This window comes from Pongo pygmaeus, chromosome 1 (assembly GCF_028885625.2).
Source record: "Pongo pygmaeus isolate AG05252 chromosome 1, NHGRI_mPonPyg2-v2.0_pri, whole genome shotgun sequence".
Taxonomy (NCBI): Eukaryota; Metazoa; Chordata; class Mammalia; order Primates; family Hominidae; genus Pongo; species Pongo pygmaeus.
Window position 1 is genome coordinate 140,900,138 of NC_072373.2, and position 25,930 is coordinate 140,926,067.

Here is a 25,930-nt window from a genome sequence, read left to right on the forward strand (position 1 = left end):
TGGACAATGGGGATAATAAACAACCTTTATCTTGAGGTATTTTGATATTTAAAATGGCATGTGTAAAGAATATGGCCTAGAATGGAACTGATAAGGAGAAAACATTGTTATTGTACACTCAGCAAACACAGAGGTATTTTAATGAAGTGATTGACAGCAAGACTTCTTGGGCCCAAATCTTATTTAGTAGCTCTGTAATTGTAACAAATTATTAAATCCCTCTTTTAACATTGTGGTAAAAGTATTTGTGATAAGAATACAATGGGATAATCTATGTAAACAAAACAGGAACTATCGTCATTATTATTTATTAAACGTTAAGTGCCAAGACCTGAGTTAGGTGCTAATAATTCAAACATGCATAAGACGTGGACATTCCTTCAGGGCACTTACAGTCCTCATTATTAAACACAAATAATGAGGTCCATTTTAAAAGAGTCTAATATTCAAGCCAACTGAACCTAAATAATATTATATTAAGCTTTCTTTCTCCTGTACTTCTCAATGTGGCCCACAAACATGAGATGAATGTCATTATTTTAAACGATTCATTGAAGTTTTTTAATAATTGCAAGCTGTCTCTAGATCTCTTCCAATAATAAAATTGGAAGATTCTGTTTGAGAAATTATGTCAAATCCTCTCACTAGCACAGCTGTCAGCAATTTCTTTTATGGTTGCTAAATCATGGACTGTCATATTACTCTATTTATTTGCAGAGGTTGCATTGTTTTTTACATGTATAAATACAGGTCTCTAGAAAGTCTGGAAAGCCCCATGACATTGGAGAGGTAAGGTAAAAGTCCAAAGTTCCAGCAAGAAAAAAAGAGGGAGAAATCAGTGCAGCCAAATTCAGAACTAAAGAGAAGAGAATAAAGACTCATAACTTTCTCATTGAAGCTGCCTTCTTACCAAGTCCAGAGGATCTCTACTCTGGGTAAGACTAGGACTTATAAGGATTTCATGATTTATAAGGATCAATTAGTTTTCTCTAAGTTGACCATCCCCAAGATAGGCTGCAGCTGAGCCAGCTACAGGATACAAGTCCAGATGAAATCCTGGCCTCTTAGGTGGCTGCGTGTACCTTAGTGTGCTCTAATCCTGCTGTGTCAGATTAGGCTTCAGTAGAGGTGGAACAGATATTCAGAGAAGCCAGTGTTCTAAGATTGTTATTTCTTTTCTGACACCATCTTAAATTACTGTTATCTTTAAATATCTGCCTAAGAGACTGTCACTTTCTTTATTGGGCCCAACATTTATAGCTGTAGGTAAATGAAGGTAGGCAACTTGGGATCTGCAAAGAGGCAACACATTATTATAATCGAGGAGCTTATAACATCTTTGTGCCACCACCTTTCTGAGCCAGTGATTGATTGATTCCTATGTTATGGTAGCATAGTATATGCTATAGAATTGGACAGACGCATACTCTGTTTTCACTCATCTTCCATAGATACCCAATCTTTTTAGTTTCTGGTTTGCCCTTCTTGCTTGCCAGCCGATCCTGTAGGCCATTGCTATAAGAGGAAATGGGTCATGATCACAGAAAAATAAACGGCTTTTTTTCCATCTTCTGCTGAAGCGATGGGAAACCAGATAATTTAATATAAGCCTCCAGAGGAAGAAGTCAGAAGTAACCAACTCTATAGTGGAAACAAACCACTCTTTATTATAGGATAAAAATGAAAACTGTAGTATCTAATATCTATATTTGCTTGTATCTTAAAGAGATTATATATTTTGTATCATGATCAAAGTTATAAGGATTGAGACATTCAACTTAAAAACAAAATTAAAGCATTACTACAAAAGGCTTTTCACTCCTTTTAACTTTACAAAATTATCAAAATATTTAATTTATCAAGCCCTGGATAAAGATAGCATGATTACAATTGTGCATATGCTACTCTCTATACAGCAGAGATCAGACGAAAAACGAGCCATGGTTTTTCAAAGAATGTTTCATGCTGTGACTTCATTACATGAAATAATTAAAAACAATATGCAGACTGATATACATGAAGGTAATAAAGAATCAATCTTCAAATGCAGAGAATTCAAAATCTGTTAACATAATCGAGTCAAAAATCAACAGAGTAAGTGTCAGGTGCGAGCTATCAGGCTTGCACGAATAACGTGTGAATGCTGATGCACAGTGAAAGGAGGAAGCCATTGGGTAACCTGAGTCCCACAGTCTGACCAGACCCTGCCCACAGAGGGGCTTGCAAGAAATCAGGACCAAGGATGGGTTAGAATGCTATCTATGTTTCAAAGTATAGAGATATGTATGACACAATGTTCCCCAGGTGAAGATTACTATTACTATATACATGAGCTCAGCGAGCTCAGCTTTGCTCAGTCCAAAGATCTAAATGTGAATGTGAAAAGCTTCCAAAGGAAATGTTGTAATTAAGTGAGAAGAGCAAGCGGGGCACCTCGGAAAAATTCATTTTTCTGGAAAATGACATACAAGATGAGCTGGTGGAAATGCAACCTTGTACAACTTTCTGTAGAGGAACTTGGCAATATCTACAAAATTATATACTCTCATCTTTTGACCAAGCAATCCCGTTGGTAGGAATCTATCCTGAAATTACTCCTGTAACAATATAAAAATACATGTGCATAAAGTTAGCAGGGTTATTCATTGCAGCATTGTTTGTAATTGCAGAATATTTGAAACAATCTGAACACCCATACATTGAAGAGTGATTGAATAAACTGGGGTATAATCCACATAAAGGAGTAGATACATGTTAAAAGGATTTTAAAAACTTTCTATGAACAGATGTGGAGGGATTTCCAAATTTCTATATGATGTGATCTTCGTGTTAGAAAATGTGAAAAAGAAAATATGTACATTCTCATTTGAGAAAAGAAAATCCAAGAAGGGTAAACCAGAAATTAACAAGATTGGGTATCTATGGAGGATGGGTGGGAATGTGGTAGAAAGAATAGAAGACCACTGCAATGGGAGTGGAGTGGTAAGATGAAGGAAAAGTGACACTTCTCTGACTGTAACTTTTTGAAAAGCTCTGAATTTCAGAACCATGATGTTTCACAAACTTAAAAAATAAATCATACTTAAAATCAACCAAGATACCAAGATGTGAGGGAGGCCAAAATGAAACACAAACAGTAACAAATGTAACTAAAATGTAACTAACTGTTTTACAAATGAATAATTTAACCATACTGAAGAAGGTGGAGAAGGAAAAAACTAACCTAAGCAACTTTGGAATGCAATGTTTTGAGTGTGTATGTAAGGCTAAAGACCAAAAGAACTGTACACTAATAATTTTCTATAGGAAGTAAATTTATTTTTCCACAGACTTATTATCAATTTTGAAACTACTATATGAATATACTAGGATTGAGCAAGGAAACAAATGTATTATGTATTAGAAGACCAAAGTCTAGCTTACTTGGAGAAAACAGTTTAAAAAGGAAAGTCAAAAGTTTGAATAAGCTCAGATGTGTTGGATTGGAACTGGAAATATCAACAGAATCTCAAGCTTTATTATAGAAATGTACAGATAAAAATAAATATAGATGTGTCCTAGTATACATACATATATTTCTTAACTTTGCCCCTGAGTGGGTCTAGAAATAATGAACACACCTAGAGTGATATCTTGGTGTCAAAGTACCATTATCCAGTGAAAGAAACCAAAGATACTGGGAGAAATGTTGGATTCTAGGGATAAAGCAGGAAAAATACAGATATTTTTTCTAGAATATGTTGTGGAGTCAAAAAGGAAAGAAGTGCTGAAAATATGATGGAAGCATGTAAAAAAAAAATAGATCCAGCTTGAAGAAGCTCTCAATGACAAAATCTAGGACAAGTTGAGTAACAAAATAAATATTGACAGTAAAGTACTGAAACCCTCAGAATAAAACTAATATCTCTGAGTCTGCATTGATACAAGTAAATGATTAAATGAGCAAACAAAATAAATAAAGAAGGAACAGCCCTTGCTCATGGTAGAACTCCAGTTAATAAATATAGAAAGAATGACTATAATAGAAAATCCTATTTAGTCAAACACCACAACAAGAATCATCAATAAAAACTAAAAGTAGTGGCTGGAAAAAAAAAAAAAAACAAAAGTAGCATGAGATTGTATTTGCATAGTCTCCAAACTGTTTCTCAAAATGGAAACTTTTTAGTGACAAAGTGGCACATAACTCTTTAAGGTGGTGAAATCTGGCAGCAAGCACTTTAACCAAGTGATCAAAGTTAAGGCCATAGCACCAGAAAAAGTAATGTCAACATCATGAATCCCTTAATACAAGACACTGAAAATGGCAGAACAATACTTCTGTGACATTTGCAAAAAAAATGCATAACTTCAATCAATGAGGAAACATCAGAAAACTCCAAATTGAAGGATATTCCTCAAAATCACAGGCCAGTGCTATTCTAAAATGTCAAAGACATGAAAGACAAAGAACGAATAACAAACTATCAAAGATGCAAGAAACTACAGAAACATAATGACTAAATGCAATGAGGGATCCTGGATTGGATCGTGAAGCAGAAGGACATTAGTGGGAAACTGGTGAAATGTGAATAAGGAGTGTAGATTAGTTATCATCGTATTGATGTTAAAACCCTGGTTTCAGTAATTGTTCTATGGTTAAGTAAAATATCTACATTAGGGGAAGCCAGGGAAGTGGTGTATGGGCACTCTTCATACCTATCATGCATCTTTTCTGTAAGTCTATTTCAAAATGAAATTATTTTAAAAGGCAGACAGTGACCCAGTCTATAGGACAGCCTTAAAGGGCCACAGGTCTTCTTAGAAATGCACAAGAAACAATGTTCAAGAATAGAAAACAAAAATTTATGCCCTATTGTAGAATTCAGCTCAACTGACTTACCAGACATTACTTTCCATTTCATTTTTTCCTTGCAGACAAAGGAATGCCTTGAACATGGCATCAGAGATCCACATGCCAGGCCCAGTGTGCCTCATTGAGAACACTAAAGGGCATCTGGTGGTGAATTCAGAAGCTCTGGAAATCCTGTCTGCCATTACACAGCCTGTAGTAGTGGTGGCAATTGTGGGCCTCTACCGCACAGGCAAATCCTACCTGATGAACAAGCTGGCAGGGAAGAACAAAGGTGAGTGGCACCAGCAAAGCATGGATGAGCCCCATCTGTCCAGTTACACAGTCAGTATCTAGTATGAAGATGGGATGAGAGAAAGTTAGTGTTGGGGATAAATATTGATAGCTAACTTTGAATTCATCAGTGAACCCTTTACATTCACTTTGGAGGATTGGAGTCAACGGACTCTTCTCACTTTGCCTTTATTTTCACATTTCATATATAAATAAGGTATTAATAAAAAATTAACTTAAATAATAATGCATTATTAAATATTTACTAAAATATTTATGTAGTAATAGCAAGTTTCCACAGAACTTTAAGATAAAATGAATGTTTCAATCCATATTGGATATTCTAATTTCTCTATTTTTTGTAATTAAGGTCACTATTGGTTATAACTTCTCTTATCTCTTTTACATAAGACTGTTGTCCAGTGTCAGGGGCTCAGTGTGGCTTACAAAGCACCAAGCTACCAGTCAGAAGGCTGATGTTAAAGTGTAGTTTGTATGTCTTTCTTTTTTTTTTTTTTTTTTTTTTTTTTTTTTTTTTTTGTATTTTTTTTATTATTATTATTATTATTATTATTATACTTTAGGTTTTATGGTACATGTGCGCAATGTGCAGGTAAGTTACATATGTATACATGTGCCATGCTGGTGCGCTGCACCCACCAACTCGTCATCTAGCATTAGGTATATCTCCCAATGCTATCCCTCCCCCCTCCCCCCACCCCACAACAGTCCCCAGAGTGTGATGTTCCCCTTCCTGTGTCCATGTGTTCTCATTGTTCAATTCCCACCTATGAGTGAGAATATGCGGTGTTTGGTTTTTTGTTCTTGCGATAGTTTACTGAGAATGATGATTTCCAATTTCATCCATGTCCCTACAAAGGACGTGAACTCATCATTTTTTATGGCTGCATAGTATTCCATGGTGTATATGTGCCACATTTTCTTAATCCAGTCTATCATTGTTGGACATTTGGGTTGGTTCCAAGTCTTTGCTATTGTGAATAATGCCGCAATAAACATACGTGTGCATGTGTCTTTATAGCAGCATGATTTATAGTCCTTTGGGTATATACCCAGTAATGGGATGGCTGGGTCGAATGGAATTTCTAGTTCTAGATCCCTGAGGAATCGCCACACTGACTTCCACAAGGGTTGAACTAGTTTACAGTCCCACCAACAGTGTAAAAGTGTTCCTATTTCTCCACATCCTCTCCAGCACCTGTTGTTTCCTGACTTTTTAATGATTGCCATTCTAACTGGTGTGAGATGGTATCTCATTGTGGTTTTGATTTGCATTTCTCTGATGGCCAGTGATGGTGAGCATTTTTTCATGTGTTTTTTGGCTGCATAAATGTCTTCTTTTGAGAAGTGTCTGTTCATGTCCTTCGCCCACTTTTTGATGGGGTTGTTTGTTTTTTTCTTGTAAATTTGTTGGAGTTCATTGTAGATTCTGGATATTAGCCCTTTGTCAGATGAGTAGGTTGCGAAAATTTTCTCCCATTTTGTAGGTTGCCTGTTCACTCTGATGGTGGTTTCTTTTGCTGTGCAGAAGCTCTTGAGTTTAATTAGATCCCATTTGTCAATTTTGGCTTTTGTTGCCATTGCTTTTGGTGTTTTAGACATGAAGTCCTTGCCCATGCCTATGTCCTGAATGGTAATGCCTAGGTTTTCTTCTAGGGTTTTTATGGTTTTAGGTCTAACATTTAAGTCTTTAATCCATCTTGAATTGATTTTTGTATAAGGTGTAAGGAAGGGATCCAGTTTCAGCTTTCTACATATGGCTAGCCAGTTTTCCCAGCACCATTTATTAAACAGGGAATCCTTTCCCCATTTCTTGTTTTTGTCAGGTTTGTCAAAGATCAGATACTTGTAGATATGTGGCATTATTTCTGACGGCTCTGTTCTGTTCCATTGATCTATATCTCTGTTTTGGTACCAGTACCATGCTGTTTTGGTTACTGTAGCCTTGTAGTATAGTTTGAAGTCAGGTAGTGTGATGCCTCCAGCTTTGTTCTTTTGGCTTAGGATTGACTTGGCGATGCGGGCTCTTTTTTGGTTCCATATGAACTTTAAAGTAGTTTTTTCCAATTCTGAGAAGAAAGTCATTGGTAGCTTGATGGGGATGGCATTGAATCTGTAAATTACCTTGGGAAGGATGGCCATTTTCATGATATTGATTCTTCCTACCCATGAGCATGGAATGTTCTTCCATTTGTTTGTATCCTCTTTTATTTCCTTGAGCAGTGGTTTGTAGTTCTCCTTGAAGAGGTCTTTCACATCCCTTGTAAGTTGGATTCCTAGGTATTTTATTCTCTTTGAAGCAATTGTGAATGGGAGTTCACTCATGATTTGGCTCTCTGTTTGTCTGTTATTGATGTATAAGAATGCTTGTGATTTTTGCACGTTGATTTTGTATCCTGAGACTTTGCTGAAGTTGCTTATCAGCTTAAGGAGATTTTGGGCTGAGACAATGGGGTTTTCTAGATATACTATCATGTCATCTGCAAACAGGGACAATTTGATTTCCTCTTTTCCTAATTGAATACCCTTGATTTCCTTCTCCTGCCTAATTGCCCTGGCCAGAACTTCCAACACTATGTTGAATAGAAGTGGTGAGAGAGGGCATCCCTGTCTTGTGCCAGTTTTCAAAGGGAATGCTTCCAGTTTTTGCCCATTCAGTATGATATTGGCTGTGGGTTTGTCATAAATAGCTCTTATTATTTTGAGATACGTCCCATCAATTCCTAATTTATTGAGAGTTTTTAGCATGAAGGGTTGTTGAATTTTGTCAAAGGCCTTTTCTGCATCTATTGAGATAATCATGTGGTTTTTGTCTTTCGTTCTGTTTATATGCTGGATTACATTTATTGATTTGCGTATATTGAACCAGCCTTGCATCCCAGGGATGAAGCCCACTTGATCATGGTGGATAAGCTTTTTGATGTGCTGCTGGATTCTGTTTGCCAGTATTTTATTGAGGATTTTTGCATCAATGTTCATCAAGGATATTGGTCTAAAATTCTCTTTTTTTGTTGTGTCTCTGCCAGGCTTTGGTATCAGGATGATGCTGGCCTCATAAAATGAGTTAGGGAGGATTCCCTCTTTTTCTATTGATTGGAATAGTTTCAGAAGGAATGGTACCAGCTCCTCCTTGTACCTCTGGTAGAATTCGGCTGTGAATCCATCTGGACCTGGACTTTTTTTGGTTGGTAAGCTATTGATTATTGCCACAATTTCAGCTCCTGTTATTGGTCTATTCAGAGATTCAACTTCTTCCTGGTTTAGTCTTGGGAGGGTGTATGTGTCGAGGAATTTATCCATTTCTTCTAGATTTTCTAGTTTATTTGCATAGAGGTGTTTGTAATATTCTCTGATGGTAGTTTGTATTTCTGTGGGATCGGTGGTGATATCCCCTTTATCATTTTTTATTGCATCTATTTGATTCTTCTCTCTTTTTTTCTTTATTAATCTTGCTAGCGGTCTATCAATTTTGTTGATCCTTTCAAAAAACCAGCTCCTGGATTCATTTATTTTTTGAAGGGTTTTTTGTGTCTCTATTTCCTTCAGTTCTGCTCTGATTTTAGTTATTTCTTGCCTTCTGCTAGCTTTTGAATGTGTTTGCTCTTGCTTTTCTAGTTCTTTTAATTGTGATGTTAGGGTGTCAATTTTGGATCTTTCCTGCTTTCTCTTGTGGGCATTTAGTGCTATAAATTTCCCTCTACACACTGCTTTGAATGCATCCCAGAGATTCTGGTATGTTGTGTCTTGGTTCTCGTTGGTTTCAAAGAACATCTTTATTTCTGCCTTCATTTCGTGATGTACCCAGTAGTCATTCAGGAGCAGGTTGTTCAGTTTCCACGTAGTTGAGCGGTTTTGAGTGAGATTCTTAATCCTGAGTTCTAGCTTGATTGCACTGTGATCTGAGAGACAGTTTGTTACAATTTCTGTTCTTTTACATTTATTGAGGAGAGCTTTACTTCCAAGTATATGGTCAATTTTGGAATAGGTGTGGTGTGGTGCTGAAAAAAATGTATAGTCTGTTGATTTGGGGTGGAGAGTTCTGTAGATGTCTATTAGGTCCGCTTGGTGCAGAGCTGAGTTCAATTCCTGGGTATCCTTGTTGACTTTCTGTCTCGTTGATCTGTCTAATGTTGATAGTGGGGTGTTAAAGTCTCCCATTATTAATGTGTGGGAGTCTAAGTCTCTTTGTAGGTCACTCAGGACTTGCTTTATGAATCTGGGTGCTCCTGTATTGGGTGCATATATATTTAGGATAGTTAGCTCTTCTTGTTGAATTAATCCCTTTACCATTATGTAATGGCCTTCTTTGTCTCTTTTGATCTTTGTTGGTTTAAAGTCTGTTTTATCAGAGACTAGGATTGCAACCCCTGCCTTTTTTTGTTTTCCATTTGCTTGGTAGATCTTCCTCCATCCTTTTATTTTGAGCCTATGTGTGTCTCTGCACGTGAGATGGGTTTCCTGAATACAGCACACTGATGGGTCTTGAGTCTTTATCCAGTTTGCCAGTCTGTGTCTTTTAATTGGAGCATTTAGTCCATTTACATTTAAAGTTAATATTGTTATGTGTGAATTTGGTCCTGTCATTATGATGTTAGCTGGATATTTTGCTCGTTAGTTGATGCAGTCTCTTCCTAGTCTCAATGGTCTTTACATTTCGGTATGATTTTGCAGTGGCTGGTACCGGTTGTGCCTTTCCATGTTTAGCGCTTCCTTCAGGAGCTCTTTTAGGGCAGGCCTGGTGGTGACAAAATCTCTCAGCATTTGCTTGTCTGTAAAGTATTTTATTTCTCCTTCACTTATGAAGCTTAGTTTGGCAGGATATGAAATTCTGGGTTGAAAATTCTTTTCTTTAAGAATGTTGAATATTGGCCCCCACTCTCTTCTGGCTTGTAGGGTTTCTGCCGAGAGATCCGCTGTTAGTCTGATGGGCTTCCCTTTGATGGTAACCCGACCTTTCTCTCTGGCTGCCCTTAACATTTTTTCCTTCATTTCAACTTTAGTGAATCTGACAATTATGTGTCTTGGAGTTGCTCTTCTCGAGGAGTATCTTTGTGGCGTTCTCTGTATTTCCTGAATCTGAATGTTGGCCTGCCTTGCTAGATAGGGGAAGTTCTCCTGGATAATATCCTGCAGAGTGTTTTCCAACTTGTTTCCATTCTCCCCGTCACTTTCAGGTACACCAATCAGACGTAGATTTGGTCTTTTCACATAGTCCCACATTTCTTGGAGGCTTTGCTCGTTTCTTTTTATTCTTTTTTCTCTAAACTTCCCTTCTCGCTTCATTTCATTCATTTCATCTTCCAGGGCTGATACCCTTTCTTCCATTTGATCGCATCGGCTCCTGAGGCTTCTGCATTCTTCACGTAGTTCTCGAGCCTTGGTTTTCAGCTCCATCAGCTCCTTTAAGCACTTCTCTGTATTGGTTATTCTAGTTATACATTCTTCTAAATTTTTTTCAAAGTTTTCAACTTCTTTGCCTTTGGTTTGAATATCCTCCCGTAGCTCGGAGTAATTTGATCGTCTGAAGCCTTCTTCTCTCAGCTCGTCAAAGTCATTCTCTGTCCAGCTTTGTTCCGTTGCTGGTGAGGAACTGCGTTCCTTTGGAGGAGGAGAGGTACTCTGGTTTTTAGAGTTTCCAGTTTTTCTGCTCTGTTTTTTCCCCATCTTTGTGGTTTTATCTACTTTTGGTCTTTGATGATGGTGATGTACAGATGGGTTTTTGGTGTGGATGTCCTTTCTGTTAGTTTTCCTTCTAACAGACAGAACCCTCAGCTGCAGGTCTGTTGGAGTACCTGGCCGGCCGTGTGAGGTGTCAGTCTGCCCCTGCTGGGGGGTGCCTCCCAGTTAGGCTGCTCGGGGGTCAGGGGTCAGGGACCCACTTGAGGAGGCAGTCAGCCCGTTCTCAGATCTCCAGCTGCGTGCTGAGAGAACCACTGCTCTCCTCACAGCTGTCAGACAGGGACATTTAAGTCTGCAGAGGTTACTGCTGTCTTTTTGTTTGTCTGTGCCCTGCCCCCAGAGGTGGAGCCTACAGAGGCAGGCAGGCCTCCTTGAGCTGTGGTGGGCTCCACCCAGTTCAAGCTTCCAGGCTGCTTTGTTTACCTAAGCGAGCCTGGGCAATGGCGGGCGCCCCTCCCCCAGCCTCGCTGCCGACTTGCTGTTTGATCTCAGACTGCTGTGCTAGCAATCAGCGAGACTCCGTGGGCGTAGGACCCTCTGAGCCAGGTGCGGGCTATACTCTCCTGGGGCACCGTTTCCTAAGCCCGTCGGAAAAGCACAGTATTCGGGTGGGAGTGGCCCGATTTTCCAGGTGCCATCTGTCACCCCTGGAAGGGGAACTCCCTGACCCCTTGCGCTTCCCGAGCGAGGCAATGCCTCGCCCCTGCTTCGGCTGGCGCACGGTGCGCTCACCCACTGACCTGCGCCCACTGTCTGGCACTCCCTAGTGAGATGAACACGGTACCTCAGATGGAAATGCAGAAATCACCCGTCTTCTGCGTCGCTCGCGCTGGGAGCTGTAGACCGGAGCTGTTCCTATTCGGCCATCTTGGCTCCTCCCCCATGTCTTTCTAACTAAGCCAATCAGTTACTATTTCTACTCTTCAGTTTCATCATTCAGGAAATGAGTGATTTGACTACCATATCTTGAGTTCCTCTGTTAACTCACAATAACAACAGATAGTCACTCTCCAAAGAAATGAATATATTCAGGAGTAAGCAGGGGATTTATAAATTCTGGAAATGCATGCTATAACAAATAAACTCATCTGGAAATGTTAAGGCAGTGAGCAACTTTTAAAGGCAAAAAGGAGACATACATGCCAGTTGATGTAAAATGAAAGTTCATTGGTTTACAGGATCATATTGCAGGTGGGGACAAGTGCATTGGCTGTTGCTTGACAGAGTTTTATGCATAGAACCCTGACTGCAGGGACCCTGATGGCAGCAAGTAAGGCCACTTGCAAGATTGTGGTTAGGACTGGCTATTACTGGAAGTACTGAAGTAGCCTTTGTTGCAAGGTTGTAGTTTGGCAATGTCCTAATGGCAGTTTCCACTACAAGAAAGTATACATGAAAGCCCTTCCTTCATGAACTCCTGACTCCATTTTGTTAGGGTTTGGCATAAGTGACTCCATTTTGTTTCTGACAACTTTTGCAGTTCCCCCTTTGATCAAGATCTTTCTCTGAAAGCATCTCTGATCGATCACCCTGTAGTTTTATACTTTGTGTTCCTTAGTGCTTGGATGCACTTGATTTAGTTGGTTTGGTCCCAAGTCAGGGGAAAGTGATTGGTGACTTTTCAATCCCTTTCATTTTCAAAATGAAATTTTAAAAGGGTCATTTTCAAAACCCTTTTAGCCACATTTGAGCAACAAGGAGGTTTGGAAGGAGTGGGTTTCAGTTTAATTCTACCTGGAATTCATTATTAAGTCAATTTTTTCAATTCCACATTTTCAGCATATTCTTTAAGTGCTGAGCCAGCATTATTCTGTTAGGAGTGTCATTTCTGCAGAAGTCAGACAGGTAACAGGTACAAAGCTTAAAGAAAATAATGCAAAGCAAAACCAACAGGAGCATAACAAATTCATTTTGGACGATGGTTCTGAACCAAGAGGCCAATTAAACAAATTAAAAGACCATGTGGAACTGGGTAAGATTTGTTATAGGCATTGAGTCTTTTATGTAGTTTGATTAGTGATTCTATTATTTAGTATCTCATAACTTGGTTAAATTAAAGCCGAGAATGCTAACTCTGTAAAAAGGGATCACTGGTACAATTTGAATGAAAAGTTGTGTTAGGAATATTGCCAAAGTTATTCACTACATGGAAAGCATCTGTTAGGTCATGTAAAGATTTGGGATTGGCATGACAGATCCAACATTCCACCAAGTATGCAAGAAGCTGCTGATTATGAAATTATAACTATAGCATTATCCTGTCAAGTGAAAAAGAAGGCACAAGCAAAGAAAATTTAAGAAGGATAAGAGTCTCATTTTTATAAGTATTCTTCTATCATTTTTAGAAAAAGCCGTCCATAGCATGAAGCCATCAACTTCTCATACTGGTTTACACACTAAATGTCTTTGGGTATGGCATTGAGTGGTTTGGCGAACTTTTTGTGTGGCCCAAACGTGAAACATGAGACTCATCCCTTGAAATTTACATTGAGTTGTGTAGCTTTAGTGTATAGAGCTTCAGGAACAGAGCAGTTTTTTATTTTAGCAATTCCAGGCCAGAAAACTGGGCTGGACGAACCTAGAAGAATTCAAAATTTAGTCCAGGTTGTAGATAAATAATAATAAACTCAAAAGTAATGCATAGGGCTGCAATCTAATAACAGATGAACTATAGTTTTCCTTTCTTAATCATAAATTTTCTCTTCTAGTCATTCTAGTTTTTACCAAGATAAGGTTTCTTTGTTTGCAGAATAAATTTAACCTCATCAAACAAAGCCTGATTATTTATACAAGTACAGCAAGAATAGTCATGAGGCTCTTTTAAGTTTGCTTCGTTGACACTTTAAGCCAATTAAATAGAGCTCTTTCACGTATCTTGGAAGAAAATTATTACATACACAAAACATGCAAACATAAATACATACACAAGCAAAGGTCACAGGGTTTTTCACTTTAAAAATTTTAGTCATGACATGGTAAAACATAGAGATACAAACTCACTTGTTTGTAAAAGGACAGCTAAATCCAAACTTATTTTTCTGAAAAAATAGAATAAGTTAAGGTTACTTGCTCAAATGGCTAACCTTTTGAGATTTTTCATCTGCCTTTAACTGTTAATTCTATGGAGGCTGTGGACTAAATTTGGGGTGAACTGCAGTTTCCACAGGAGTTTTTTATTTTTATTTTTTAATTTTTTTAACTTGAGGCGGAGTTTCGCTCTTGTTGCCCAGGCTGGAGTGCAATGGCGCGATCTCGGCTCACCGCAACCTCCGCCTCCCGGGTTCAAGCGATTCTCCTGCATCAGCCTTCTGAGTAGCTGGGATTACAGGAGCCCGCCACCATGCCCGGCTACCGTTTTTTGTTTTTTTGTTTTTTTGTTTTTTTTTTTGTATTTTTAGTAGAGACAGGGTTTCTCCATGTTGGTCAGTCTGTCTTGAACTCCCGACCTCAGGTGATCCGCCCGCCTTGGCCTCCCAAAATGCGGGGATTACAGGTGTGAGCCACCACACCTGGCCAGTTTGGTTTTAAGTATAAAAATATTTGTCTTCCTTTTAAAAAAAATTCAGTCTCAAATGAGTATAGTGGTTAATTCATTAGATGTTTATATTTTAGCTAGAGCTGGTGGAAAAATAAATGCTCCAAGCAGTCTTGAATTTAGTAACAAATTTACCTTTCTTTTGTTTGCTGTTTTGCTTTGCTCAGCTAGTCAGCATGGGTGGAAGATATTTTAGGAATATTTTTTAAAAGGTTATTTTCAGTTTTTCTGTTTTCTCTGGTCCATATGGAAGTGAAGACATTTTCTGCTCACAGAGAGACCTATTATTACTCTGAGCTCTAGATTTTGGCCAAAGCACAAGGGGGTTAAAAAGCAGACCTAATTGATTGGAGAGCCTAACTTTTATAAATACTTATCTAGTTCTTTTCCTTTTTTTTCTCCTTAGGAATGGGCAGGTAACCGAGCAAAAAAGTAAGAGGAAAAATAGAGCAAAAATAGAGAAGTTAGAAGCCTCTATATGCCAATCAGAAATACATCTCATTGTTTCTGAGATGTTTGGGATCCCTTCCAATTTTAAATGCTCTTCTTAAAGTGCAGTTCTTGAAAGTTCATCTGGAATGTTCCACGTAACGGCCATTGTAATTCTAAACTACTTTTGGTGTAATTTCCCCATCAATTGAGAAGTGTGCATGAGATGGACCATAAATATAGCTGGCTAGAGTCCCAGGAGAAAGATTATTCTGACATGCCTTTAAATTTGAGTATCTCATTTTGTTTCTCATTAATCTCTGGAGAGAAAAAAATAAAATCCTATTAATCTGGTTGGGAATGTCAGGAGTTTGGACTGGTGTTTTGTTTTACAATGTACCTGGTCCAGGGTATTTATTTTAGTTGGTGGACAGTCATTGCCTTAGTTGTCCAACCCATGACCACATTTTCCCTGCTGCATGGAAATTTTCTTAAGTGTGGCAGATGCTCTAATGGTAACCTTGCCCATCCATGGCCAGTTTACCTTCACACAAAATACTTTATCTTCAGAGACTGGAGTCCCTCATTAATGATGGCACTGCCTTAATTGCTGTAAATTGGTCAACCCATGCCTACTGTTTGGTACGTTTATTTTTGCTCTTGGCAGATGTTCAGAAGTAAGAAAAGACTCAATTCACCAAATTTTTAAATCAAGCAGGCAGACCAAACAAAATATTAAACCAGGCATGCAGAAGTTAAATAAAAAAAAAAAAAAAAAAAAAAAAAACACAGAGTACTCGTCAGAAGGACAATGTTCTTATCTCGTGAAGGGCTTCCCAGAAAAGACAAAGTTGTTTTTAGGCTAAGAAGGGATTCAAGGCCTTTTATTGAGGTGACCTTATCCAAATAAGATCCTGAACTAGACAAAAAGAAGGGATTTTAACCCAATGGGAGACTCAACACAGTAGAAAAGGTCAGCTGTGGAAATGAAGAAATCAAAGGGCTCAACAAGTGAATACCGTGCACGGTTTCAGGGGCTGATGATCATTCCAAGATGAGCTCACTTTAGGTCCTACTTCTGATGCCAGATTATGTCAAGCTAAAATAACAACAGAGAAAGTAGTTCTCCAAAGAAATGAGTTTATTTAAGAATGAGCAGGGGACCATATGCATACCAAATTCAGGTATGCACGTTATAATAAATCATAGGTGCATCCAGGGTGGTTGAGACAGTGGGAAACTTTAAAGACAAAAAGGAGAAGTACATGCAGGGTGTTTTGAAACAAAAGTTTATTTGTTTACCGGAGCTTACTCACACGACTTAATATGTGTGCTGGCTCTTGCTAAGAGAGAGTCTTCACAGAAGGCACCCTGATTGCAGGGACTCTGATTGCAAGTTAGACCACTTGCAAGTTTACAGTTACAACTGGCTATTACTGGAAAGATGTCCTAAGAACATTAGCCTTTGTTACAAGGTTGTGGATTGGCAACATCTTCAATGGCAGTTCCCATCACAGGAAAGTGTGTGCGAGAGCTTTTCCTTCATGGTCTGCTGACTTCATTTCATTCAAGTTTGGCATTTTGATGCTAACAACTTTCACACTTTCCACCTTTAAAATTATAGAACTCTTTTACTAGTCCAAGGTATAACTTTTTAATTCCTGTGGTATTCTAATACCTCCTGGATTTTCTTAAATATTTTCCTGATTTTTGTCATCATCCATCTGAAACACTTCAGTGGGTTCTGTTACTAACAAATCTGGTCTACTGGGCTACATATTCAGGGGTTCAAATCACAGACTCCTCAACTACGTTTCAAGATTTTATTCTCACTACTCCATTCCTGGAAGCCATTTCAACAGACTATACTAGAGTGGATGCTTTATACTGTCCTTTCCATGTCAGAATCTCCTCCATTTGGATATCCTTCTGTTAACGTGGGACCTGCATAAGGAAAAAGAATCACTACATGAAGATGAACCCAGTACCTGGACCTCTTGTATCAGCCCTCTCTCTAATTTTACTTATGAATGCATGCTTTTTTCTTCCTCTTGAGTGTTGCATAAAAATACACAGGTATCTTAGTCTGTGTCTGCCACTATGACAAAATACATTAGACAGGGTAATTTATAAATAATAAAAACTTATTTCTCATAGATCTGGAGGTTGGGAAGTCCAAGATTAAGGCACAAGGAGATTCAGTGTCTAGTGAGGCATTGTTACCCATAGAGGGGGTTTCCCACTGTCCCCAAATGGCAGAAGGGGCAGAAGAAACAATGAAATTGGTCTTTTTTTATATATACTTTAAGTTCAGGGATATATGTGCAGAACATGCAAGTTTCTTACGTAAGTATACACGTGTCATGGTGGTTTGCTGCACCCATCAACCCATCATCTGCATTAGGCATTTCTCCTAATGCTATCCCTCCCCTAGCCCCCTACCCCCCAACAGGCCCGGTTGTGTGATGTTCCCCTCCCTGTGTCCATGTGTCCCCATTGTTGGACCCCCACTTAGGAGTGAGAACATGTGATGTTTGGTTTTCTGTGCCTGCGTTAGCTTGCTGAGAATGATGGTTTCCAGCTTCATCCACATCCCTGCAAAGGACGTGAACTCATCCCTCAAGGCCTTTTATAAGGGCATTAACTTTATTACTGAGGACATGACCCTTCATGACTTAATCACCTCTGACTTCTTTTTTTTTTTTTTTTTTTTGAGACGGAGTCTCACTCTGTCACCAGGCTGGAGTGCAGCGGCGCAATCTCAGCTCACTGCAATCTCTCTGCCTCCTGGTTTCAAGCGATTCCACTGCCTCAGCCTCCCAAGTAGCTGGGACTACAGGCGTGCACCACCATGCCTGGCTAATTTTTTGTATTTTAGTAGAGACGGGGTTTCACCATGTTGGCCAGGATGGTCTCTATCTTCTGACTTTGTGATTCGCCTGCCTCGGCCTCCCAAAGTGTTGGGATTACAGGTGTGAGCCACCACACCCAGCCCACTTCTGACTTCTTAATATCATCACCTTGGGGTTTGGTTTCAGACTTCACTGAAGTTCCAACGTATGAAAGAAGGATTGGAGGGGCTAACTTCAGACCATAGCAACAGGTTAATAGAGTTTACATTAATTCTGTAATATAACTTATTTGAGCCCATATAGATATGAAGTGAATAGGTGACCCAAGTACTTCCTGAGAAAGTCATTTCTACAAATAAAGATTTGATTGATTGTCTTTGCTAAAATGGAAGCAGCCCGTTTCCCCTGCCAGGAACTTAACATTCCTATACATTTAACTGGTATAGGCCTTGTCTGCCTGGATTCTGCTGTCACTATATGTTGTTTCTCCTCTTCCCTTGAAGGCTTCCCTCTGGGCTGCACAGTGAAGTCTGAAACCAAAGGCATCTGGATGTGGTGTGTGCCCCACCCCTCCAAGCCAAACCACACCCTGGTCCTTCTGGACACGGAGGGCCTAGGTGATATGGAAAAGGTAAGAAAGAGACATAGAGAAATCTTCTTTACCTTTGATTCTCTATTTATGTTTTTATGCATAGTATCAATCCAACTTCTCTGGCCTGTTCCTGAATCACAAATCTGATTATGGGAAACAAAGCTAAATTTCATTTCCTGGAACTTACTTTCTTGGTAAGCTCAAATATTTTGGACTATTGGTGATACATCTTCTTATTTTTAACAGTTGGATGAATTATAAAATTTAATAAATACTTACTGCATAGCAGAAGTCTAGGGCTGTGTGCTATATTAATACAGAATCCTGAATTTCAAAGCTCTACACTAATCAATGAACCAGGTAAATGCTCAGAGCCTAGTGGCAAAGACAACATTGTGACCATTTAGAGTGCTCAGATACTGAAAGTGAGGGCCTAACCCAATGATAAAATTTAGGAGAAAGCTTCCTGGAAGAAGCTGTAACCTGTGGGATTAATGGGTGCTACTAGTTAAGGTGTGTGGGGTTCGTAGGCTTGAAGGTAGAAGTCAGGAAAATAGAGTTTCACTGAAATAATCTGCTTTTAAATGTATAGAAAAGCACCAGCTAGCCAGGCACGGTGGCTCATGCCTGTAATCCCAACACTTTGGAAGGCCGAGGCGGGTGGATCATCTGAGGTCAGAAGTCCGAGACCAGCCTGGCCAACATGGTGAAACCCCATCTCTACTAAAAATGCAAAAATTAGCCTGGTGCGGAGGCGGGTGCCTGTAATCCCAGCTATTCAGGAGGCTGAGGCAGGAGAATTGCTTGGACCCGGGAGGTGGAGGTTGCAGTGAACCGAGATCATGCCACTGCACTCCAGCCTGAGTGATAGAGTGAGACTCCATCTCAAAAACAAAACAAACAAACAAAAAAAAAAAAGAAAGAAAAAGAAAAGAAAACCACCAGCTATACCAGGAACATTTATACAAGTTTTTACCCAATTTACTGGGCTAGGCAATGTAGTCATCACTGACTTCTAGAATAGCGTGAGCTAGCCCCACACAAAAATTTGCAAATTCGCTAATTCTAGATAATTTTGCTTTATAGTATTAAGTGCGGTCTTTTCCTTTATTTATATTAGTCTGAGTATAAATTGAAAATAGGATTAGTCAGAAACGACAGGCGGATGTTACCACTGACCCCACATAAATACAATATTATGAAAACCTCCATGGACATAAACTAGACAATCTACACAAAATGGACAAATCTGTTGACACATAAACCCTCTCAAGACTTAACTGGGAAGAAATTGAATCCCTGAACAGACAAATGACGAGCTCTGAAATTGAGGCAGTAATAAATAGCCTACCTACCAAAAAAAAAAAAAAAAAAAAGCCCAGAAACAGATGGATTCATAGCTGAATTTACCAGATGTACAAAGAAAAGCTGGTAGCATTCCTACTGAAAATATTCCAAAAAATTGAGGAGGAGGCACTCCTCCCTAACTCATTCAATGGGGCCAGCATCATCCTGATACCAAAACCTGGAAGAGATACAACAACAAAAGAGAAAACTGCAGGCCAATATCCTTGATGAACATCAATGCAAAAATCCTCAACAAAATACAGGCAAACTAAATCCAGCAACATATCAAAAAACTTATCCGCCATGATCAAGTAGGCTTTATCCCTGGAATGCAAGAATGGATCAAGATATGCAAATCAATAAATGTGATTCATCCCATAAACAGAAATAAAGACAAAAACCACACGATTATCTCAATAGATGCAGAAAATGCTTTCAATAAAATTCAAAGTCCATTCATGGTAAAAACTCTCAATAAACTAGGTATTGAAGGAACATAGCTCAAAATGATAAGAGCCATATATGACAAACCCACTGTCAACATCACTAAATGGACAAAAGCTGGAAGCATTCCTCTTGAAAACCAGCACAAGACAAGGATGCCCTCTCTCACCACTCCTGTTCAACATAGTATTGGAAGCCTTGGCCAGGACAATCAGGCAAGAGAAAGCAATAAAGCGCATCCAAATAGGAAAAGAGGAAGTCAAACTCTTGCTGTTTGCCAATGACTTTGATTATATGTCTAGAAAACCCCTTAGTCTCAGCCCAAAAGCTTCTTAAGCTGATAAACAACTTCAGCAAAGTCTCAGGATACAAAATCAATATGCAAAAATCACTAACATTCCTATACACCAACCACAGTCAAGCTGAAAGCCAAATCAGGAACAAACTCCCATTCATAATAGCTGCTTAGGAATACAGCTAACTAGGGAGGTAAAAGACCTCTCCAAGGAGAACTACAAACCACTGCTCCAATAAATCAGAGATGACACAAATAAATGGAAAAACATTCCTTCCTCATGGAGAGACAGAATCAATTTTGTTAAAATGACCTGACTGCCCAAAGCAATTTATAGATTCAATGCTATTCCTATTAAACTACCATTGAGATTCTTCACAGAATTAGAAAAAACTATTTTTAAAAAATTCATATGGAACTGAAAAAGAGCTCAGGCAAAAAATAGCCAAGGCAATTCTAAGCAAAAAGAACAAAGCTGGATGCTACTCGACATCAAACTATACTACAGGGCTACAGTAACCAAAATACATGGAACTGGTACAAAAACAGACACATAGACCAATGGAACAGAACAGATAACACAGAATTTAAGACTGCACACCTACAACTATCTGATCTTTGACAAACCTGAAAAAAAAAAAAAAAAAAAAAACAAGCAAAGGGGAAAGCATTCCCTATTCAATAAATAGTGCTGGGATAACAGGCTAGCCATATGCAGAAGATTGAAATTGGACCCTTACTTAGACCATATACAAAAGTTAACTCAAGATGGATTAAAGACTTAAATATACAACCCAAAACTATAAAAACCTTGGAAAACCACCTTGGCCATATCATTCAGGACATAGGCATGGGCAAAGATGTCACAATGAAGACACCAAAAAAGCAACAGTAACAAAAGCAAAAATTGACAAATGGGAACTAACTAAACTAAAGAGCTTCTGCACAGCAAAAGAAACCATCAACAGAGTAAACAAACAACCTAAAGAATGGGAGAAAATATTTGCAAACTCTGCATCTGACAAAGGACTAATATCCAGCATCTATAAGGAACGTAAACAAATTCACAAAAAAAAATACATTAAAAAGTGGGCAAAGGACATGAACAGACACTTTTCAAAAGAAGACATACATGCAGCCAACAATCATATGAAAAAAAAAAAGCTTAACATCACTGACCATTAGAGAAATGCAAATCAAAACCACAATACTATCATGATCACACCAGTCAGAATGGCTATTATTAAAAAGTCAAAAAATAACAGATGCTGGTTAGATTGTAGAGAAATAGGAACACTTGTCCATTGTTGGTGGGAGTGTAAATTAGTTAAACCATTGTGGGAGACAGTGTGGCAACTACTCAAAGACCTAAAGACAGAACTACCATTTGACCCAGCAATGCCATTACTGGGTATGTACCCAAAGGACTATAAATTGTTCTATTATAAAGATACGTGCACATGAATATTCATTATGGAACAATAGCAAAGACATGGCATCAATTTAAAGGCCCATAAATGATAGACTTGATAAACAAAATGTGGTACATATACACTATGGAATACTATGCAGCCATAAAAGAAGAACAAGATCATTTGCAGGGTATGGATGGAGCTGGAGGTCATTATCCTTAGCAAATGGATGCAGGAACAGGAAACCAAATACCACATGTTCTCACTTATAAGTGGGAGCTAAATGATGAGAACACATGGACACAGAGGGAAACAACACACATTGGAGCCTATCAGAGGGTGGATAATGGGAGGAGGGAAAATATCAGGAAAAAAAACTAATGGGTACTTGGCTAAATACCTGGGTGATGAAATAATTTATGCAACAAACCCCCATGACACAAGTCTACCTATGTAACAAACCCCTGTTTTGCAGTATGAAAGCCAAAACATACTAATTCTATTTTTTTCAGAAGAAATTTTTTTAAGTGTTGTTTTTAAGCATTTGGAAAGGAAAGAAATAAGCCTTTATTGTGACAAAACTATTTCTTTTTTGTTGCCTCTATTTCTAATTTTAGTTATTTACTAAACACATATAGCACTAACTATGTGCCAGGAACTATTCTAACCACTCGATAAATAATAACTTGTTTAATCATACAACGACCCTATGAAATATGTACTATTATTATCCCTACTCGACAGATAAGGACACTGAGTAGAGAGAGATCAAGAAACTTGCCCACGGTCACACAGCTACCAGCGGTCAAGCTGGAATCTGAGCCAGGCATCCCATCTGTGAAATCTGTGTTCTTCACTTTGCTTCCTCCCTAAGTGAAATTTTAAAATCTTCACAGATGAGGAAGTTAAGGTACATTTTTTTTATTATACTTTAAGTTCTAGGGTACATGTGCACAATATGCAGCTTTGTTACATATGTATACACATGCCATGTTGGTGTGCTGCACCTATTAACTTGTCATTTACTTTAGGTATATCCCCTAATGCTATCCCTCCGCATTCCCTCCACCCCACAGCAGGCCCCAGTGTGTGACGTTCCCCACCCTGTGTCCAAGTGATCTTATTGTTCAATTCCCATCTATGAGTGAGAACATGCGGTGTTTGCTTTTCTGTCCTTGTGATAGTTTGCTCAGAATGATGGTTTTCAGCTTCATCCATGTCCCTGCAAAGGACATGAACTCATCCTTTTCTATGGCTGCATAGTATTCCACGGTATATATGTGCCATGTTTTTTAACTCCAGTCTATCTTTGATGGACATTTGGGTTGGTTCCAAATCTTTGCTGTTGTGAATAGTGCCAAAATAAACATACGTGTGCATGTGTCTTTATAGCAGCGTGATTTATAATCCTTTGGGTATATACCCAGTAATAGGATGGCTGGGTCAAATGGTATTTCTAGTTCTAGATCCCTGAGGAATCACCACACCGTCTTCCACAATGGTTGAACTAGATTACGGTCCCACCAACAGTGTAAAAGTGTTCCTATTTCTCCACATCCTCTCCAGCACCTGTTGTTTCCTGACTTTTTAATGATTGCCATTCTAACTGGTGTGAGATGGTATCTCATTGTGGTTTTGATTTGCATTTCTCTAATGGCCAGTGATGATGACCATTTTTCCATGTGTCTGTTGGCTGCATAGATGTCTTCTTTGAGAAGTGACTGTTCGTATCCTTTGCCCACTTTTTGATGGGGTTGTTTGATGTTTTTCTTGTAAATTTGTTTAAGTTCTTTGTATATACTGGATATTAGCCCTTTGTCAGATGGATAGATTGTAAACATTTTCTCCCATTCTGTAGGTTGCCTCTTCACTCTGATGGCAGTTTCTTTTGCTGTGCAGAAGCCCTTTAGTTTAATTAAATCCCATTTGTCAATTTTGGCTTTTGTTGCCATTGCTTTTGGTGTTTTAGTCATGAAGTCCTTGCCCATGCCTATGTCCTGAATGGTATTGCCTAGGTTTTCTTCTAGGGTTTTTATGGTTTTAGGTCTAACATTTAAGTCTTTAATCCATTTGAATTAATTTTTTTATAAGGTGTAAGGAAGGGATCCAGTTTCAGCTTTCTACATATGGCTAGCCAGTTTTCCCAGCACCATTTATCAAATAGGGAATCCTTTCCCCATTTCTCGTTTTTGTCAGATTTCTCAAAGAACAGATAGTTGTAGATGTGTGGTATTATTTCTGAGGGCTCTGTTTTGTTCCATTGGTCTATATCTCTGTTTTGGTACCAGTACCATGCTGTTTTGCTTACTGTAGCCTTGTAGTATAGTTTGAAGTCAGGTAGTGTGATGCCTCCAGCTTTGTTCTTTTGGTTTAGGATTCTCTTGGCAATGCAGGCTCTTTTTTGGTTCCATATAAACTTTAAAGTAGTTTTTTCCAGTTCTATGAAGAAAGTCATTGGTAGCTTGATGGGGATGGCATTGAATCTACAAATTACCTTGGGCAGTAGGGCCATTTTCACGATATTGATTCTTCCTATCCATGAGCATGGAATGCTCTTCCATTTGTTTGTGTCCTCTTTTACTTCATTGGGCAGTGGTTTGTAGTTCTCCTTGAAGAGGTTCTTCACATGTCTTGTAAGTTGGATTCCTAGGTATTTTATTCTCTTTGAAGCCATTGTGAATGGGAGTTCACTCATGATTTGGCTCTCTGTTTGTCTGTTATTGGTGTATAAGAATGCTTGTGATTTTTGTACATTGATTTTGTATCCTGAGACTTTGCTGAAGTTGCTGATCAGCTTAAGGAGATTTTGGGCTGAGACAATGGGGTTTTCTAGATATACAATCATGTCATCTGCAAACAGGGACAATTTGATTTCCTCTTTTCCTAATTGAATACCCTTTATTTCCTTCTCCTGCCTAATTGCCCTGGCCAGAACTTCCAACACTATGTTGAATAGGAGTGGTGAGAGAGGGCATCCCTGTCTTGTGCCAGTTTTCAAAGGGAATGCTTCCAGTTTTTGCCCATTCAGTATGATATTGGCTGTGGGTTTGTCATAAATATCTCTTATTATTTTGAGATACATCCCATCAATACCTAGTTTATTTAGAGTTTTAAGCATGAAGGGCTATTGAATTTGTCAAAGGCCTTTTCTGAATCTATTGAGAAAATCATGTGGTTTTTGTCTTTGGTTCTGTTTACATGATGGATTACGTTTATTGATTTACATGTGTTGAACAAGCCTTGCATCCCAGGGATGAAGCCAACTTGATCGTGGTGGATACACTTTTTGATGGGCGGCTGGATTCAGTTTGCCAGTATCTTATTGAGGATTCTCACATCGATGTTCATCAGGGATATTTGTCTAAAATTCTCTTTTTTTTTTGCTGTTGTGTCTCTGCCAGGCTTTGGTATCAGGATGATGCTGGCCTCATAAAATGAGTTAGGGAGGATTCGCTGTTTTTCTATTGGTTGGAATAATTTCAGAAAGAATGGTACCAGCTCCTGCTTTTACCTCTGGTAGAATTCTGCTGTGAATCCGTCTGGTCCTGGACTTTTTTTTTTCGTTGGTAGGCTATTAATTATTGCCTCAATTTCAGAGCCTGCTATTGGTCTATGAAGAGATTCAACTCCTTCCTGGTTTAGTCTTGGGAGGGTGTATGTGTCCAGGAATTTATCCATTTCTTCTAGATTTTCTAGTTTATTTGGTAGAGGTGTTTATAGTATTCTCTGATGGTAGTTTGTGTTTCTGTGGGATCGGTGGTGATATCCCCTTTATCATTTTTTATTGCATCTATTTGATTCTTCTCTCTTTTCTTCTTTATTCATCTTAGTAGTGGTCTATCAATTTTGTTGATCTTTTCCAAAAACAAGCTCCTTGATTCATTGATTTTTTGAAGGGTTTTTTTGTGTCTCTATCTCCTTTAGAGCTGCTCTGATCTTAGTTATTTCTTGCCTTCTGCTATCTTTTGAATGTGTTTGCTCTTGCTTCTCTAGTTCTTTTAATTGTGATGTTAGGGTATCAATTTTAGATCTTTCCTGCTTTCTCTTGTGGGCATTTAGTGCTATAAATTTCCCTCTACACACTGCTTTAAATGTGTCCCAGAGATTCTAGTATGTTGTGTCTTTCTTCTCATTGGTTTCAAAGAACATCTTTATTTCTGCCTTCATTTTGTTATGTACCCAGTAGTCATTCAGGAGAC

At 38.6% G+C, this 25,930-nt stretch overlaps 1 protein-coding gene across 2 annotated transcripts in view; it reads left to right on the forward strand.

The window, feature by feature from the left end:
• Window positions 1-795: 795 nt before the first annotated feature.
• Window positions 796-25,930, forward strand: part of GBP7 (guanylate binding protein 7) — a 51,118-nt gene continuing 25,983 nt past the window's right edge. Inside the window, exons 1-3 of one of the 2 annotated variants that reach the window (XM_054456330.1) lie at window positions 796-935; window positions 4,918-5,126; window positions 18,145-18,272. In XM_054456330.1, coding sequence (XP_054312305.1) covers window positions 4,937-5,126; window positions 18,145-18,272 — 318 coding nt within the window. In that variant the 5' untranslated portion in view covers window positions 796-935; window positions 4,918-4,936. Of the gene's footprint in view, window positions 936-4,917; window positions 5,127-18,144; window positions 18,273-25,930 lie in introns of those variants that run through there. The other variant, XM_063652971.1, reaches the window with a different exon arrangement.